Below are 20,099 nucleotides of genomic sequence, written 5' to 3' on the forward strand. Positions count from 1 at the left end.
TTACGTACAGGAAGACGTCATACGAGTAAGTATGTTTAATACAAGATGACAACGTTCTAAGAAAATTGACATATCACCCGGTATGTCGAGTTTTGCTTTTTGTTACATAGATAAAAAGTGGACAATAGAAAAGTGCTCTTGGATTTTTAAGTTGCGTAGAGGAACAACGGCCATAATCTAATCGCGACACAAATAATATAACGAAATTAGATACGAGTCACGTGAACAAAACGCCCCTCGACTAACCGAGTGAGGTGCGGGACTTTGTAAACAATTGCCCGCGTTATTTTTTGTAAAACAAATTGATGATGGATGAGGAGGAGGAAAAAGGATCCAAATCTTCTCAGTTGAGGGAGGTTTTCGACTTCTGCGATCGCGACGGGTCCGGTTATTTATCGGTGGAAGAGTTAGAAGAATCTGCTAGGGGATACTTTGGCGCTCAGGTAGGTCTCGGTACATTTATTTTCTACGGTACCATCGATAAAGCCTTTCGTTGTTATAGAAGGTCACGTAACATAATATAGAGTTGTGACGTATGGTACAAAGAACATTAATCATCGCTAGTAACATTATAATGTGTATTAATTAATTTAATAAAACACACGCCTCATAAAAAATCTTACAGTTGAAGGGCAGATATAATTGACCCTCTAATAAAAGTCTTTTTTGAGATGATCCTAATGAGTCTCTCCAAATTATATGCGTGGTTGATCACGAGCTATAAGCATGCCATTATAATTAGGAAGAGACTATTTAACTGTGATAGAGATACACAACACATATAATGATACACAATAATGTGTAAAATGTAAATTATACCATTTCAATGTTAGCAGGTATGAAACAAAGGCATTTTTTTTATACACAGCAGGTAGTAGGAGGCATAATTGCCTTAATTCGAGGCATACTTTCTGAGACAAGTAGAACCGGATTTGCAGACAAATCTGCAACTTAGGGTCCTGCGTTATGAGTACAGCTAAAAGCCTGACATTTTTACACATCATTATTTGGCGGAGAGGAAGGGCCTATTAGAGCTACACAGATCCAAGTTTCCAACCTGAAGTACAAGGCATATTTTCTCGAAAAGTATTTTTTGATTAATCATTCACGAGGCATACATTCAAAGTAACGGGATATTTTACAATGTCCTAAACATACAACCAAGTTATGTCGATAGAAGGTATGCCTCGAAAGGGTGGAAAATCACGAAATGTCTTAGTGTAAAATAATAGGAGTGATAAAATTTCCAAATGAATCGGTGTAAGAGGTCAAAATCGATAAAAATTTTATCAAAGTGAGCCGACTTTTGATTAAAGAGAAAGTTCAAAGAGTACATCCTGTGTTCGAAAAAAAACGCACGCACAAAAAAATGAATACGAGATTCTCGTGCTAACACGTGGGCAGAGCACGAGACTCGCTCGATTCGACGTCATTACGAATTATAGGGCATTAACCCGACCGTTTCAAGATTCATTCTTTTTAATTGCTTTAAAATTGAATTTTGTAATATGTATATTAAATGTAACTTTTATAAATATTGTTTAATATTTATAAAAATAATATATATTTTCGAGAAAATACAATTAATAACTTCAAAAATGTATTAAAATTATTCTAGTGTCGCCATCTCTTATTCAAAATTTGAACTTCAAAATTTAATTAAAGGGTGGCAACGGCTTACATTTTCCTTTTAAATTTAAATTTTGAATTTCTTAATATATAAACAAAACAAAACTACTTCCATCCCTTAAAAGGGGTGGAATTTAAAATATCACGTATCTAATACATATGTGTGGGATGGAAACGTTAATTTATAATACGGATATTAAATCATGTGTTTCGAAAGCTCGTAATTTAAAGCCCACAATTTAAGTCCCGAAAGGAGTAATGCCTTGTGTAATTTGATTTTATAGGATACGAAGAGGCTGGTTGAGATTTTATACCCTAGAGGACACGGAGAAATTTCTTTCGAGGAATTCTGCGCGGGAGTCGATACGGTCCTACATTCTAAAGGTAAGTTATTTTGAGTTTTATGCGCATAAAAAGGTTGAAGCATACAATAACTCTAAATTGCGCGCAGAAAATACGCATATTATGCGCCGTTTGAAGGGATATATCATAAAACATGACCATTCGCGCCCTCATCAAAGGCCAGCCACATAGATTTTCAAAGGCCACATAGTTTTTCGAGTTTTCTTCACGTGTCTAATACCTACAGAATGTCCTCCCAGGAGGCACCCTCTCTGGCAGATGGTCCATGTGTTGAGTTGCTTTTTTCCATCAATCAATTTCTACACAAGTGAGCCTCATAAAAAAAATCAAATCTTGAATATGTTGAGGTTTGTTGAATTCTAAATGATTATTAACAATGGTCTTACATAAACATGGTATTTACGAGGTCCTCGACTAATTCAGAAAAAATTCTTGTTAAGAATTGTCTAATACAAAACTTTGCCTGCCTAATAAACTGGCAAGGCCATTGAAAAAAATCGACAACTATCCCTTAAAAGTGGAATAAAAGTCCATTTGTTACGATACAGTTTCATAGACGAACTTGACAGATGAGTGTCGATAACCTTGCACTCACCAGATGTCGTCGCTTGTCGAAAACTGCTGATAAAAATAAACACTAACCACGTGCTGGCGGGTGTCGGTAAAAGATTTCGAGGAATTTCCCCATTGTTTCGCTTACCATGTGATTTTCAGACCCGGTTTTTAGGGGGAAAAGTAGGAGGAAGTAAGCTAAGAAGTGACGGAGCGAAGAAAATGATACCACGTGATCGGGATTATCTGGTACCTAAACACAAGAATTGATTATATTTATAGATTATTTAGTCAATGGCATTATTATATGAGACAAATTCTCTAAACGCGAGCCACGGTTTAATTACAAATTCCCTCTTTTGTTTAGTAAACTGCGTAGCTACTGTTTGAATCACGTGATCTCTCAGCATGCCGTTTGTTTGAAAACACGTGCCAGCGTAGTTGCTGGCAGGTGTAGGAACCTACAGCTTTATGCTCGCGGGTGGTTTTTATCACGTGTTCACACGGTATTGTTTCGAGTTGTCTTATCACGTGATTAATATTTTTCTTTTGCGCCGCAATCTAATGCTTACTGAGTCTTGCGTCTTAACAGAAACACCTTAGAGCGACAGTTCACGTGATCGATAACAGGTGGCATCTCGCACAACCGACCCATCCCACATTTGGTAAGGTCGTAACCACGTGAACGAGTACGTCGCCGTAAAGTATTGTTAGAAACACCTGCGTCTGCGCCAGTCTGACCCTGTTTTACTTGTTGCAGATGGTGACACCGATGTGGTTACAGGTCTGGACGAAGGAGAACAGGTAAGTAATTCCCATATTTGCTTAAGAAACTTTCTAGTTGTTACGCCACTCATCCTCTTCGAATATACGTTGATTCGTACAGTGTATTAATTATGACGTAATGTGTAAATAAGTACGATGTCACACGACAGACGTGCATGTTATTAAACAAGGCCCTGCTGCCTCTCGTTGGGTCATACCACGCGACCTCTGCCACCTCCACACTTTGCGTAAAAACACGAACGGGTCTCGCGATTACACTTTAACTGCGTTTTGTACATGTACAGGTGTTCAATACATCAAGCAACGTCATTCGAAGATGTGTTTTAAGGAAAAACGATTTTGTGTCATCCTTTGTTACGTGACGTATGCATAAAACTATAGGGTACAAGTATAGAGAAAGTCATGTGATTAAAGAGTACAGATACCTTAAATAAGCTTGTAATCACGTTACAACTGAACGCATCCTTCCTATAGATGAAGTTATTTACGAGGTCACGTGTCAAAGCATCTGCAAAGCTCGTGTCCTGTGTCTGAGTAGAGCTCTATTAGGCATACAACAGGTCACAATAAGAGCCAGCAACAGATATAAAAGTGTGAGACGTGTGACGTAACAAACAGGTAAAGAAATCCGGGAGGTAATTTTGCTAAAGAACCTTCGTCGCACCTAATGTAATATCTAAATTTAGTCGAAGTGACGCAAACAGGTTTAATTGCACACGTACTTCGAACACGATATGAGCAAGAAAGAAACTCGAACCCGATGGCCAGATGGAATTTTGATACGTCACGGTGTTGTTTAAACAGTGGGGTATAAGGTGACGTCAGGTTCAGACCGATTTGAAGTTGGCACGAGATCGAATGACGAGAGTTGGGCACGTAACCGGAGCCTCGTACGTGACTCCAAAAGTTTTAAAATAAACGATATGGACATGCATTCGTCTCGTTTAAAGTATCCCTCATGCATGTTCGCCTCCCTTAATAAATACTAAAAATATTCGTGGAATCCTCCGCTAGTGCTGTCGAGCGTCAAGAACACAAGATTCGTCCGACAAGAAAATTATTTCGTTTTTATATTATTAATTTCGTCGTCACTTCCTTTCTTATATTAAAAAAATTCCGCTTAAAAGATCCCTGAAGTAATTGAAATATCTAGAAAGATATTTTAAAGATGTCCACACTAGAAAAGTTAACGATCTTTGCAATGCAAATGTTTCTTTCGAGTTGTTTTTTAGTTCAGGATCTTCTCACAGGTCTCAAAGGTCTCACACGAGATAAATTACTTTAAAAATATTCACTAGAAAAGCTATTTTATGCGACCTTATACTAGAAACACTACCTTAAAGACACTAGAAACGGCAAAAAGACATTAAAAACACTAGAAAGACAATAGAAACACTACCTAAAGACGTTAGAAATAATGCTTTAAAAACACTAGAAATATTATCATAGAGATTTAAATGCCAAAATAGAATATCCCATACTAGAATTCTTGCATGATAAATACTACATTTAAATATTGATACATAGAAAAATTACTTTAAAAATCCCTACACAGGTATTTACAGAATTTTTGGAAATTACTAGTAATTATCTTAAGATACAAATTTAAAATCGTATGAATTGTGACGTATTTTAAACATTTAAATTTATAAATTCTCTTCGATTCTATTGGCTAGTTCGAAAATAGGTAATTACGACTTTCAAACAGATAAACCTTTTAAAAAATGTTTTATTTATTTTTTTCGAAAAAACTTTCAGGAAATTTCCCTAAACCCGTTAACTAGACCGAGATTTTACTTCAATTTTTCCTCCTTCGACACAACGCTTTTTCCTTAAAACGAGAATAATTTAAGAAAAAAAAATTAAATAAAGAGGTTTCGCGTGATGAAATTCGAACGCTGTTTTTTTTCTCTCTTAAGATTTTTCCGGATTAAATTTCGCAAAACATCCGGAAATATGCTTAGAAACTAAAATTGTTTTTTCAATTTATGCGGCAGAAAAATTCCCTATCCGAGTTTGCATTTCCTATATGAAATTTCCCTACGCGTGAAAATATTTTTTCGAAATTTCAAGCGAATTATGTAATATCGTATACTAAAAACAAACATTTTTTTTCAAATAAAAAATTATGTAATTTTCTATAATTTAATCTACATAACTAGTCAAACGAATAAAAAAATTATGTAAATAAAGGGAAATTCCGGTAGTCTCGAAAATTATAAACGCTAAAGAAAATATTACTTTATACTCGAAGTTTTGTTTAAAATGTAATTTAATACAAAATTAACAATAAATATTATAATAAATTCACTTAAAAATTCGATTTCTATTAATTGTTCCCATAAAAATTATTACGCCGAAAGTCAGGTCGAGAGAGAAATTTCCCCAAACTGCAATAAACATTACATTCGTAATTCTTCTTTAGGAGAAAAATTCGAAGTATTTTAAATACATAAAGTGGAAAATAATTTTTAATACTTTAAATAAAATATAAACAATATAATAAATCCGAATTAAAAAAACAATAAATTACATAAGTCGACGGAAATAGCATTTACCTTAGGGAAATTTCCCTCGAGCGTATCGAATTTACCCAAATGCCAAAAAGTTAGACGATTCTGCTTCGAAGATGTAAATGGGAGAAGGAAGATTAAACGATTTAAAGTGAAAATGTAGCCAATAAATGGTGTCAAAGTAAATGTTACCCGGTAAAATTAGGTCGAATTAGGTAAGTGGGTGAGAAAAATCCTGGAAAATTACTTTAATTTAGGGAATTTTATGCACTAACGAAGATGCAGATTGAGATGTTTTGACATTGATGTAACATATTGGCAGGTTGCAATGTCACGTTAATCTCCCATATACATAATTAAGTCATATTTTCTGTAATAAGTGTTGTTTAAGAATGAATTTGAATGAAATTTCGGTAGAAATTTCCCTTAGGTCATTTAAGCATGTGTTTATATAAGCAATTTGCTTACTTTCTGGTTATTTAGGCTGTAAGAAATGCAAAACAAGCAAGAAATCTTGCAAGGAAGATTTTCAGGAATTCTTGCCAATTTTGCATTTCTTAGAGCAGAAAATATAACTTTCCCTACATTAATGCCCTCAAATGACGGAACATACAAAAAAAATCCCCAAATTATTTTACAAAAGTTGAGATTCGAGCATGAGCTTTTGTTATGGATGTTAAAATCGTCCCGTGTGTGGGAGCTACGTCGTGGGACTGCTCCTTCCGCCGAGGAGGGCCTGATGGTCTCGCCGTCTGTGACATAGCTCCTATGGATGGGACAATTTTAATGTCTGTAACGAAAGCTCGCGCTTGGCAATTCAATGCACAGGCATGTCCGACCATAGTCGAGATCTTGCCCTCTTAGAGGTCTCTTTTTACTGCTTGCTCGTTTTTGTTCCATATCTGTATAATGCATTTAAGGAAATTGGGCCGAGGCTTCTCTAGTGCTTAAAACGTTCCTTCGTATGCTATGGTTAATGTTTATGGTAGCATTCGGATTGTCTTAAACGGTGTACTGTTGATGTCGGTCCCGTCGATGCGTGGGACACCAACGTGACTAGTTAAGTCTATCGGAATTGATTTGTTAGCTAGATTTGAATTGTTTCGATGGGAATACACAATTTGGTTGATTTATAAATGCATTAAGCTGTATATATTATAGAAAACTATCTAGTGATATTGATGTGATGAATATACTGCAGATTTTAGAATGTAGATAGCACAGACGATATATATTTAAACACCGGTGAACTAGTTATGAGATAGCAAATCTAGAACAAGTGTAATATATGGCTGTACAGGATGGGAGGATGTAATAAAAGCTTCTGATGATGAAGTTTGGATAATCTTTAAAGCATTTTCTGTACATAATAAAAATGCTTCCTTATTATTATAAAATATGTGTTTGTTTATCAAGTTAACATACAATTGTAGGATGCAGCTGTGTGTGCAAGCATCATAAGAATCGATTATTGATTTAGCTCTTTATTTGTTTATGATTGGTTATTCGTTAATGCAGATTGGAAACAGGAAACTGAAAATCAATAAAATGCTAATTTATTGTAATGTTTTCTAGCTAGAATATACGGCCGGTGGATCTTTGGAGTTGGATTTTATTGTCATGTCTAAGGATGTTCCGCCCACGCTACAGATCGAAGATTGTGGAGAAGACGTCTTTACGACGTTAGACGAAGGACTGTGCGATAGCGAATCTAAGTAAATACACGCCCTTTGTCTTTTGCATAGAAGTGGCCTTTTGTGTTTCGTAATTTACGAGCCGATGGTGTTGTTTCTTGCAGTAGCGACCTGATCAACTTCGCCGATGTCGAATTGTACGAAACCACTGATGAAGTAAACAATCGAGACATGTATCTTCAGCCGGGAGGTCACTCTGTAAGGTAATTAAATTTAAATTATAATATTCTTTTGTCGGTTAGATTTAAGCTAGGAATGGAATTAATACGGACCCAAATTCTCATAAATTCCAGTCACGTAAATTATGTGAAATTTTTTACATGCTGTTTTATGTTGTAGCTCGGATAATTTTCAAAACCACGATACAAACGGAACTAACAATAATAAGGAAAATCTGTTTCAACAGAGAAACACGTGGCTCCGAAGCAGCTTACGTAGGTCGTCTCGGTACGTCATTTTGAGTCGATAATGCACGCTCGTAAATGGTGTTGGTACAGAAAAATTTAAAGTGTAGAGTGCTTTGTTCCATCCAATAAACCCATTAACCTGTGAATGATGCTATAATGGATGTGTTGTATAGATACTAACCTTGCTTTAGCTCCTAACCATTTTGTATCTTTGTGACATAATGTATAATCGTTGTCTTTCAAAGGAGGCTTTGAAGTCGATCAAACCCGAATTCTTATGGTATTTTCTTTTTATTAACAGATCGAATAAAAGACCGTCGTCGAACGCTTCTGCTCGGTAAGTATTTAAATCGAATGGTTTCTTTATCAAAACACATCTTTATTTCTTTACATCACTGTTACAGGATACTATTCCGAAGTTCCAGTCCGATCAACGGTCATGGTGCGGACTACGATTCTGACTTGTCTCAAGATCAAATTTCCGTAGAAGACGACATTCAGACTTTATATGATAAAGTAAGAAATTTTGATAAGTTATGGTTTTTTTACTCATAATTTAGTGTAGGTATACAATATTTTAAATCAAATGTACTTAGTTCAGTTCTTGTTTGGTAGAAACTGCTTAACAGAGTGCTTTTCGAAGTAAAATAATGCTATATTTAATAGAAAAGTTATGGGAATTGATAGATATAGTCTTTTTAATCTCATAATTTTGAATTTAACTCTGTAGGTGCAATGTAAATTTTTTTATGTAGCATATTGTGACTGTAGAAACAGCTTCTACTGCATCTTAATGACTTTTTGAGTACAAATGGCAATAAAAATGGTTTGTGTGTATTATTTTCCGAATGTTGCTTTGAAACAATAAACAGAAAAATTTTTATTTAATTTTATTTTGAATTTTCTTCCAAACAAATGGAGGAATTTAAGATTAAATTTCAAGTGCAACTTTAAATAAATTTCATTTGGTCATTTTTACTAAATTACTGCAAGAAGAAAAATGGAAATACTCAATATTTCATGACTTTAATTATAGGATTTAGTGTTGTTATTACATACTTTACATATTGTTATTATATACAGATTTATTTATTTTAATGTACCTGATGATCCAGAAATCCTTTGACATAGATGTTTACGAGGAAAAAGAAAAACTGGGTAGTATGTTTAAACATCCTTTGTAAGTAGCTATCATCTTGGGTATTTTTTGTTCATGTTAACAGCGATGAAAGCTACAGTAACCATGATTGCTGTCACATTAAAAAGAAGCATTTCTATGCCAATAAATATGTATACGGTGGTAGAGCATCGATTTATCCAAATATCAATCTACCAAAACATCGGTTAACCGAAAACAGTCCAGTTGGCAAATTTAAATTTCCGCTAGTGCTGTGGCGCTGAAATATTTGGCTATGTCTTGGGCTACTCCAATATTATTTTTGTTGATGTGTGTGTTTTAGCTGGCAGCACTGGTGCAACCATGAGAGGGTACATAAGGACGCGCCAGGATTTGAACGAATTTCAACATGGGATAGATTAATATATTTTTTTGTACATAATCAGTTATCCGAAAAATCGATTATCCAAACAACCCCAGTCCCAAATTGTTTCAGATAATGAATGCTCTACTGTAAATAATAAATACGTGCATATATAATTATTGTATTGTATTGTTGGTTTATTGACGTAAAGATTTATTTTACATGCCCTGTACCTGCCAGTGGCACAACCAGGGCGTAGGAAACAATATAATTGGCGCTACAGAATGCTACATTGAAGAGACAAGATGAAAATATAGAGTGGCTAAAACAATAAAATAAAACAGTTTCACGAATCACCGCGTTACAGCTTGTATCGCGTGGAGAAAGAACAAGATGACATCCCCTGTACCTAAAGAGATGGGCGGCATTGCCGCCCAGCAGGGGAGAGGAAAACCCGAAAACGCAGCCCCTCAGGAGCTATTTGGTCCCCCAACTGCCCCATCTTGGAGCAGCTGATTGTTAGTAAGAATCGTCTTTATTGCGAGCCTTTTGAAGGCATGGAAGATCTCTTGACTTTTCCAAATGTCGGTAAGGTCGCAGGGCCTGTCTATGTTAATTTCATTCAGGAGAAGACTTATTTCAGTTCTCTCTTTGGCAGTTATAGTACAGTCATATAGGTAATGGTTAGCTCCATCTCTAACCCCACAGGTGGGGCACTCGTCAGACGTTCTATTGACAAACCTCGCCAAGTAGTGAGCAAATTTCCCGTGGTTACTCAAAAACTGAGTAGTATAGTGGTCAGGGGTAAACCACTTTATTTTGTTGTGTTGCCGGAGGTCAGGAATGAATTGCTTAATGATGTGGTGCCCAGGTTCGTTCCAGTGAGATTGCCATGCATCTATGGCTGCCTCCCGCATAAGTCGTTTAAGAGTCCCTTGGCTGATTTTGCCGTAGTCATAAGAGATGTTTGGGTCGAGGGCAGCTTCTTTTGCAAGGGCGTCTGCCTGCTCATTCCCCTCCATACCCTGATGTGATCTGACCCAGAATATTTGAATGTTATTATTGGATACACTGATGTTGTTCCGTATCTCCACTGCAAGTGGATGGAGCTTGATGCTGTAGATCATGTTAAGGGCAGATAACGAGTCAGTGTAGATGTCGATCTCGAAATTCGAGTAGGTGTTGTTAATCCAGTTCGTGGCCTTGCTGATTGCCAAAAGCTCCGCTTGGAATACATTGCATTGTGGATGTAGTCTGAATTTTTGGTTGTGAATTTCCTCACTGTTGTCATAAACAACATAAGCGCAACCTACACCACCGTCAATACCCGAGCCATCGGTGTATATTTGGATACTGGCATTGTTAAGGTTATTCCAGCTACTTGAGAAGTTGTAAGTGGGGGTAATGGTATCACGGAATGGGTGAGGCCTTTCAATATCCGCAGATTCAATTGTGATGTCGCCTATCTGAATATTTGTTCCCCATTTGGCTTGTTGCATCTTCGTTTTCATAGAGATCTCAATGTCTATGGGTAATTTCTGTGCGATCACTTGTAGGCTAACATTACTAGTGGTGCGATAGGCCTTAGTTAATAACAGAAGAGCTCGCCTCTGTGCGGAAACCAGTTTTCTTCTGATGTGAACCTTTGAGATGGCACTACCCCATGTGCCACACCCATAGGTAGCGATTGGGATAAAGATACCGTCATATATAGTCGAGAGGGCCTCAGGAGAGAGGCCCCAGTCTCTCCTGGCCACCTGAGCAAACGCCTGGAAAATAAGGCCCGTGCGGCTAGAGATATGCTCAATATGACACCAAAAAACCATATTACATTAAAGAGAGAGACCCTAGTTTGCCATTGCCTGAAAAGTAAAGAGCATTTTATATTCTGAATCACCCATATATAATACTGATTGTATTGTTTTTTTGTACAGTTAGATTCATAAATCATAAGACTTAGAAATTATTGATGAAACATTTTAAAAAGTTTTTCTTGTTGTTACAGATTCACAATCTTCAGAAACTACTGTCGGAACTGCAAGATGTCCAAACCGATAATGACGACAGATACGAAAAAGTAAAGCAGGAAAATGTTAATTTGATGACAAGGTACAATTTTCTTTATATGTTTGTTTGTTTTACGATTTAATTAAAAGTTTATTTTGAAATAGAATACATCTTTTGGAAGAACAGATAAGAGAACACGAGATAAAGTCGGAAGAAAAGATGAAGGAAGAGCAGAAGAAACTGAAAGAACTATTGGTATTTTTATTTCTTTGCTCGATTGCATTACAGTTTTGGCATTAGGTGAAAAATGAATTACGTGAACTTGTTTCAGAGCCGTCACGAGAGAGAAAAGAGTCAAGAAATAGAAGATTACATGAATAAGTAAATAAATCTTTTGTTCTAAATTAATACCATTTTTCTGTCGGAACAAAAATACTTCTATTTTGGAAGCAACCTCTTCTTTACAGTTGTTATATTAATTTATAGATAATTAATAAATTTGATTTTTTAATTTTAGAATTCACATATTACAAATTGAAAATCAAAATGCCTTGGAAGAAATTAGTTATCTGAAAAGTCAAGTGGAGAAGTTAAAACAGGTAAGAGGGTGTATAGTGTTTTTTAAACACATATCAAAGTGTTTCGATTGGCAGTACCGAGTTTGTAAATGGAATTGCCATTTGGGAGTTAAGCCTGTAGTCCGTTTTGTTGTTACTATGTAATAATAAAGCCAAATGATGACAGTTTTATAATACACAATTGCTACAATCATTAACTATAGATTTTAAATAAATTAAAATTTATAAAGACTGTCTGTTAGCATTTGTTTTGCAACAATAAAAGTCGATTGGTCAGCCACACTTTAAAAAAACCTGCCTATTGGAACTGTGCTTTGACATTCACCTTATGTATTCTGAAGTAAGCAACTGGGACATAATTGTGAATGTTTATTGTATATTAGGATTAAATGCTTTTATTAACATTTTGATAATTGACAGTGTTGTTAACAGGATAAAATGCAGATGGAAATCAAACTGGAATTGAATCTGGTAGAATTAACTTCATTGAATGAAGAGAAAAAGAATTTGGAAGATGTAGTTTCACAGGAGAGAAAAAATTTTATGGAAGAAAAAGAAAAAAACAAAATGGTTAGAATTTATTTTATCATTTAATATATTTTTTAAAATGTTACAAGAGCATGCAAAATTGGCGTAAAAATGAAGTATATTTTCCCTTTTTAATTGTATTTGACAATTTGCTTTAATAATTTCTGAATTTTTAAAGCACCAACCTATCATTCTGAGGAATCTGGCGATGATTCCAGTTGGGTCGAAAAATCCTGGGAGTTTTCTGGGGGCAGTCCGTCCTGGGATATGTTGGGCCCAGACATCCCATTCTCGGACTGGCCAAACCCACGTAGGGCTCAGAAAAAGCCATTTTAGTATCCTTGGGATGGAAAGAGTAAAAAAAGTCAACCACGTAAAGAAAGTGATGCACGAATGATAGAAAATTGTTTCAATTTCGAGCCATACAGTTTGATGTCATCTTTCTGTTATTCTATAATATCTTTCCTGAATTCTTAAAAATAATTAGAAAAATCCTTTACATATATGCACACGTATAATAATTATCCTAATTATTTTTATGAATTAACAATGTATGTGTATGTACATTACCCTGCATTATTAAATGACAAAAATATAATTCTAGTAGAATATAACTTGGTTTTCTCATTTTAATTATATTTAAAATGTATAAATTTCTACGGTACAATGTGAAATTAATTTTCAATTTAGTATCAAACTGCGAAATGCTCTATCATTCAGACAAAAAAGACTTTTTAATACAGAAGTTCTCAGTTTTTTAAGAATTTTCAATAGTCTCAGGACTTTTGGGCTTAATTTTGAATAGGAATTCAAAGTTACATTCAAAAGATAACTATCTTTCACATTTTCAATCAAATCTTATCTATTTTAACAGTGGTTGTTCTCTGATAAACTTGAAATTAATGATTTGGCCTTCACGAAAACAAATTGTACAGATTTTTAATGTTACATTGTTTAATTATTTTAACAGGAGGAAATTTATTTTATATATATTTTAATGAAGCTTTAAAGCTTATACTTGTAGATTTTTGTTAAAAAATAACCTTTGTCTTTTGCAACTTGAACACAAACTATATGGTGTATTTTCTCGGACACATGGCAAATTTCATAGTTTGTGTTCAAGTTGCAGAATAAGCACCGGCACGGTTTCATAAACACTACAACCTTTGTCTTTATTGTCAATTGTTTTATTTACTTTTATTCAAGAAGCTTTTAGAAGAAATATCCTATCTGAGTCAGAGTCTACGATAACTTTTGCATTTCATACTCTCAATTTTAATTAACTGTTTATTATATTCACCAGAAATATTTTTGTCTTTTTTTTTTAGAAAAATTACATAAATAACACATTAATAGTAGTTTGTTTGCATTAAAATATTGCAAGATCATTTCAAATTTGCTTCATTCCTATTTAATCTTGTCTGTTTGTTATATCCATAATACTTCTGAAGGATTTTAGTTTATTCTGTAAATAAGAAAAGAAATTGCTTGGCCGACCTTCAAACTGGCATTTAACCTCAATTTAATTGCTCCATTTAACCTCATATTTTGACACTGTCATTGGTTTGATTTCAAAGTAATATAATTAATCTGTTTACAATTTGTAAAGTAATACGATATACAACATTACAATTTGTAATGTTGTATATTATATATCAAAGTTTTCAGTTATGCTTGTAATATTTGATGAAAGAATTCTTGTTCTAGTGATGCAGTTTGTTTTAATCCTGTTTTAATTCTTGAAAATTTAGAAATATTATTTAAATCAAATGCGATAAGAGCAAAAAAGTAAATCCAAGAGTTGTCAGATTATTTTTTATTTTATAGATAGTTCGTAGAATAGTGTGCTTCCCGCTTTCATTTACTCGTCTAATTAAATAATAGTAAATTTTATGTCAGCTCTTCCAAATTCTGCACATTTTCATTTAATTTCTAAATAAATGAAATTGAAATTTGCATTTTTACTTGTGTTTCAGCTTCTCGAACAGTTGAAGCAGAAGTCGGAAGACCTGAAGGACTACGAGGACGACATGAAGAAACTGGAACGTTTCCGTAGTCACAGCATGCAGGAATTACCTAACCAGTTCTTTGAACTTCAGAGGGAATTGAGGCAGCTAAAGGAGGTAAGTTACTTTGTTTATAGAATTACTACCAATTAAAAATGCAAACATTTGTTATTTTAACCATTAGCACATTGAATTTTTGTTGTATAATTGAGATGTGCCCTATATAATTGTTACGTTGTGACATTAACTCTATCCAGTAGCATTTGAGGTTTATATTGAAAATCTCAATTTTGATAAGTGTTTGCAATCCATTCTACTTGTCTTTTCTTTTTATGCATTGGATGACATTAAATTTATTCTATTTTTATTTTTATTCTAACATTGTGATGTTGCCATCGATGTAATTTAGTAACACCTAAATAACTTTCATAAATACTAAGTAGCTTCCAATTATTTGAATCTTTGTTTTGGTTAGAAACCAAGACACCTTTTAAAGGAGAAATTATATAATTGCAATTTTTAGTCTAGGTCTGTGTTTATCAATGGGCAAAAATTAGTTTGGATGAGATAAAATACAGTCAAACCTGTTTTTATGCGCTCTTTTTATGTGCGAACTTTATTTGTGCGATTTTTTTAATGCGAATTTTTAATTTGTGCGGTATAGTTGGCGACTAGTCTCGTGCGATTCGTCATGTCTTACGTTGACTTATTATAGCTAAATAAACTTATTATAGCATAAATGCACTTATTATAGTAATATTATTGCATGAATATGCGAAAAATGAAATAATTTACTTTTTAAGTCAACAAAACACCTGGACAAAAATATGTAAAACAGACGATAGACCAGACGATGCAGTCAAGTGCTGACATCTGTTGTCAATAAATTCTACTTCACACGGTTTTGAGTTATTTTCTATGTGAGACTTTTTTTATGCGGTCCCTGTTGACCGCATTAAAAAAATATTTTTTAATTGTGTTGCGAAAACTATTATTTACAGCCATTCGTGAAGTTTCGTGAGATTTTTTTTTATGCGTTTTTTTTAATGCGGTCCCTATCCCCTGCATAAAAACAGGTTTGACTGTATTGAGAATGACAGTAACCAGGCACGTTCTAAGTGGCATAGGCAGTGAATTAATTTCGCAATGGACAGAAGGACTCGTATGATTGTTACATAGAATTTTTGACAAGGTAGAAATGGAAAATATCTGTTAATTTTTTGTTTGCAAATAGCCGATTGACTTTATTGTGTATTTGATAATGATAACAGCAGAAAAGAGGAGAGAAAATAACATTGAAAACAAATGTTAAGACTTTTAGAATACTGATAAATCACATCACTACTACTTAGGCCACTGTGATAAATGTAAGTTGAAAGTGGAGAGAAATTATAATGTTACAAAAGTTGTTTAGTTTTGGTGGACGTTTATGCCATTTAATATAGAATTAAATGATAAAATTTACTTAAGATTGGTGTAATGAAAAGAAAATAAGGGTACCTTTTGTATAACAAATCCATTACAATTCTTTTCCCTGTTAGTACTTTCCCGGCTGTTATAACAGCCGGGAAAGTAAAAATTTGAGATGATTATAACGTAACGTGGGTTACGTTCCAAGCTTTTATAATATAATGTTGTAATCGTGTCACATTCGACACTCCAGGTTTTTGGAATCCAATGTTTTGATACTGTCAAACCCAAAAAACTCAAACTGTGTTGGCATCTATTTTGTTTGATATTTCAGGATGGGTTAAAGATTAAGAAACAAAATTTGGAATATTAACTTGTTTAAAATCCATCTTGAGAAATGAAGCAACAATAAATATATCTATTCCAATAACCTTAAACAGTTTCGCAAATTATAGTTAACCACAAACGTTTTCGGTCCCCAAGGACCTTCTTCAGGTGGGATCTGAGTAGAGAGTGACCCTTCGTTCTAAACTTCCATTACAGATGCATTCCAACCCTGTGGCGGGGGTTGCATCTTCACCTAGAATATATTGCTACAATTGTTACTACTGTGAGTTTTTACATTTGTATTTGTATTAAACAACAGATCTATTATCAATCTATTTTATATTTAACTCCATAAAATATTTTCTGTATTGCATTCTGTGTCAATTAAATAAATAATGAAACTTTTGTAATTATTAGTACTTCTTTCCATTTAAAAACTTGAATGCATTACTAAATTCTTGTAGTAATTTTGAATAGAACATTAGAAGTAATAACAAAAGATGCTAACTGCTACAATATTGATAATGCCATAAGGACCAAGATAAAATCTCCTCCCTGTTGTGAGCCTCATGTGTTGTATGAGGATCTAGGTGAAAACCTACAGAATGGATGCACAGAACCTCCACAAATATTCACATTATTCATATGTTTTCAAAGCTTTTGTAGGAGGGGCCGCATGTCTGCGACTTATTTTGACTTGTTGAGGTTCATTGTAGTCAACATTTATTCTAATTTGTTTTATTACCGCAGAATCGTTAATTCTCGTAGTAGTTTAGTGTTTAAAACTAAATAGTGTCGGGACAAACATGCTATGCTTTTCGGATTTAATGGCTGAACAAAGGTCGTAAGATGTCTGCTCGTTTTGAATTGCATTGAAAGCTCTGTGATGGTAGAAAGATTCCAAAACACTATAATTTGATGTTTCAGAATGTCGTGTAATTTAAATTTGCATGTGGCAAATATTACGACCACAAATATAATGAAAGGTGTACAAGAATTACTTTGCCTGGCTTCCCGTGCCACTGTCCATAAATATGGTTATTTTAGAACTATGTACTGTACTGTACATGTGTAAATTAGCAAATTTTATAAATTACAATCTGCACAAGGAAAAAATGAGTTACTGTTTTAGTCCATTGTTTCCTTAATAATGTCATACACAATATAGTAATGACCAAATCTAATACACTAAATTTTTGCTAGTGATTTCTTTAATGCATGTAATCTTAGATTCAATGTCTGCTATGTCAACAGTAACCAAACCAAATGATTCAAAAACTGTAAAATCCTTGTTTAATTCTAGGAAAATACAAAATTGCAGGAAACAAACGAGGAACTGCAGGCATATATGTCGAATTCTTCCATCGTCCAAGAGCTGCCCCAGAGTTCGCCGTTGCCCTTGGAGGACGAGCTGGAAACTTTGTCAAAGGAACAGGTGAGTTCAAAGAAACTTCTTCCATTTCTTTGTAAAATTATTGAGTAACGACAGTTAAGATTTAAAAGAAGGCGAGGGTAAAAACTGCCCAGTAGAATGTAGAATATTTCTTTCAGTTCAATTTCCTTGCAATGATTGGACTACATAGTTATTGCATTATCTTGATAACATACTCGATAGCGAGAGTTATCGAGTACGTACATAATTGGAGCAGGTCCGCAAATTAAAATTTGCATTTGATTCCAGTTGAGGAAACTTCTGCAAGAACAAGAGGAAGACAATACCAAGTTGAAAAAGTACATCGACGGAATTCTTCTGAACATCGTGGAGAATTATCCCGAGCTGCTGGAAGTGAAACCAATTTTGTGATCGGCCCACGGCCTTTTCTTTCGAAGATGGACGCAATTTGCAGAGTCACCGTGGACTTTTATCTGATCGCCAAAGTCACAATTTCTGCATTTGCCATAATTACATGTCTTTGTAACTTTTCAAAAGTTGTAATGGAAGTTTTTGTTGCATTGTCTTTAGAAATGATTAAACAACCAGCAGTTTTGTTCCGGCAATGTAAAGTAAAACAGCATAACTGGCGTAGTTTGTACAAATGTGTATATCTTTTTAATGTGCTGTATAAGACGAGTATAACGTGAAGTGCTACGGCTATTTTCTACAAGTTCCAAATGGTATAAATTCCAAATCTGTGGCGCACAGGTTGAATTAATTTGACTTTTTTGGTCATATCGGTTATTCTGTTTTACTTCCATTCAAACAAGAAAAGTAGTAAAGCTTACAGATAAACTGAGGGATGTAATTTTATAGTTAACACAATCTGAAAACTACCAGGATTTTTCATTTCTTTACTCTACTTGTGAAGATTGATGTAATGCATTAATGTTCTTAAGCATGTTATGCCGTTTTAAAATCCACGTGCAATTATTCTAAATGTCTTAATGGGTTTGCAAAATTGGTTCCTAATTCTGCTTTCGAATATGCTCATGCATGGTACGTAGAGACGAGACCGAAAGTGCCTTGTAACTTTAAAAAGTTTGCCAAAAAATTCGAAAGAGAACGATTTAATTCTGTAAGATTTTGTTATATATACATATATTTTCTATTGCAATATTTAACTTGTTAAGGATCTGCATTCCATGTAAATATTTTACAGGTCAACATTCCGGAGACTCGAGGTGCAATGAATCGGTTTGTATATAGACGGAGGATTATTATTTTCTTTTTCCGATACTCTAGAATTGTGACGCGATATAATTTGATTACAGCTTCCATCCAATATTTCTCGCAAGGTGGCCAATCCGTGTCAAATTTCATTGTTATATAATCTTATTAACAGATTCTGAATTTTCTAAGTTTACAATAAATATTCTTTTATTCTTAATGGCTGTTGTCTGTTTTATATAATTCTTAAGCCAAGAGGCAAACATTTTCTTCGGAAACCATAGCCATTGTGTGATATACGGGATGTATTGGAAAATTCTTGCACAGTGATGCGTGAGCGTCGTGCAACATGGTAACGAAGCAACACAAAGACACAGTAAAATGCATATTTCTCGTTTTAATGCCTGTGCTCGTGCATGCTAGTACTCCTTGCTCTATTCGCACCAGTCTCGTACAGTCCTTTTTGTACTAAATCAGTCTAACTCTACAACTTTGCAAGATACGGAAGAAAAGTGAATTATATTGTTTGAAACAGGAGTGTTAACTTCCAAATTTTACCACTAGGAGCATTGAAAGCTGTGTCGTCTTGTAGTGCAGTCACTGTACCGTAACCATACCTATCTGCACTTGTCAGTTACATTTGTATATAAGAACTTTGGTATCCACCCTGTATTTGTCTTTTGTAACTATTCCTTTAACGACCGATTAGCGTGACTTAAAACAATTTTTAAAATAGCGACACTTAATTTTTCTAATATCTATCATACAAGAGCATAGTGGTGTGTTTAAACAGCAATACACATACCATTTTGAACTTTCATTTGTGTTAATTTTAAGCAGCTTGTATAATTTATTGGATGTAACAAATTAGAGTTTAGTTGATTTATAAAATAATTTAGTGTCATTCAAATATGAAATTTTTTTCTAAATTTCAAACTGCATGTAGAACAAATTCACAACATGCTCTTACGAATAATGCTCTATTTGGTCGTTGATCACGTAATCCAAAGATAACCGAAAATGTTTGTTAATATTCATTTGAAGAAATAAGCTGCCGGATAAATATTTTGGATAATAGTTCCAAACTCTTCCTAGAGTTTGCAGTATGACGATATTTACGTTTATTCTAGATCAGGGGTGTCCGACCTGCAGACCGCACGTGGCCCAATAAACATGTAAACAAAACCGACAAATTTTATTATTTATTTCGACG

General features: G+C 34.2%; 1 protein-coding gene across 4 annotated transcripts; it reads left to right on the top strand.

The window, feature by feature from the left end:
• Positions 1-245: 245 nt before the first annotated feature.
• Positions 246-19,106, top strand: LOC136984791 (rab11 family-interacting protein 4A-like). Of its 4 annotated transcripts, XM_067281922.1 has the most exons (16): positions 246-443; positions 1,914-2,013; positions 3,305-3,348; positions 7,419-7,558; positions 7,642-7,740; positions 7,877-7,984; positions 8,246-8,281; positions 8,349-8,460; positions 11,431-11,534; positions 11,597-11,687; positions 11,764-11,813; positions 11,950-12,031; positions 12,443-12,580; positions 14,515-14,661; positions 17,585-17,716; positions 17,963-19,106. In XM_067281922.1, exons 1-16 carry the CDS (start codon positions 306-308, stop codon positions 18,083-18,085), a joined length of 1,644 nt encoding a protein of 547 aa, XP_067138023.1. In that variant the 5' UTR covers positions 246-305; the 3' UTR covers positions 18,086-19,106. The 4 variants fall into 4 exon arrangements, with proteins under 4 accessions (XP_067138023.1, XP_067138024.1, XP_067138025.1 ...); XM_067281923.1 differs by lacking the exon at positions 7,877-7,984; XM_067281924.1 differs by lacking the exons at positions 246-443; positions 1,914-2,013 and adding an exon at positions 2,989-3,233.
• Positions 19,107-20,099: the final 993 nt, after the last annotated feature.

Source organism: Centruroides vittatus, unplaced genomic scaffold, assembly GCF_030686945.1.
Source record: "Centruroides vittatus isolate TY-2023 unplaced genomic scaffold, ASM3068694v2 contig_928, whole genome shotgun sequence".
NCBI lineage: Eukaryota > Metazoa > Arthropoda > Arachnida > Scorpiones > Buthidae > Centruroides > Centruroides vittatus.

Coding starts and splice junctions, on each gene's coding strand:
- LOC136984791 (XM_067281922.1), top strand. CDS start 306: ATGATGGATGAGGAGGAGGAAAAAGGATCCAAATCTTCTCAGTTGAGG. Junction 7,559..7,641: donor CTGTGCGATAGCGAATCTAA/GTAAATACACGC, acceptor TGTTTCTTGCAG/TAGCGACCTGATCAACTTCG. Junction 11,814..11,949: donor ATAGAAGATTACATGAATAA/GTAAATAAATCT, acceptor TTTTAATTTTAG/AATTCACATATTACAAATTG.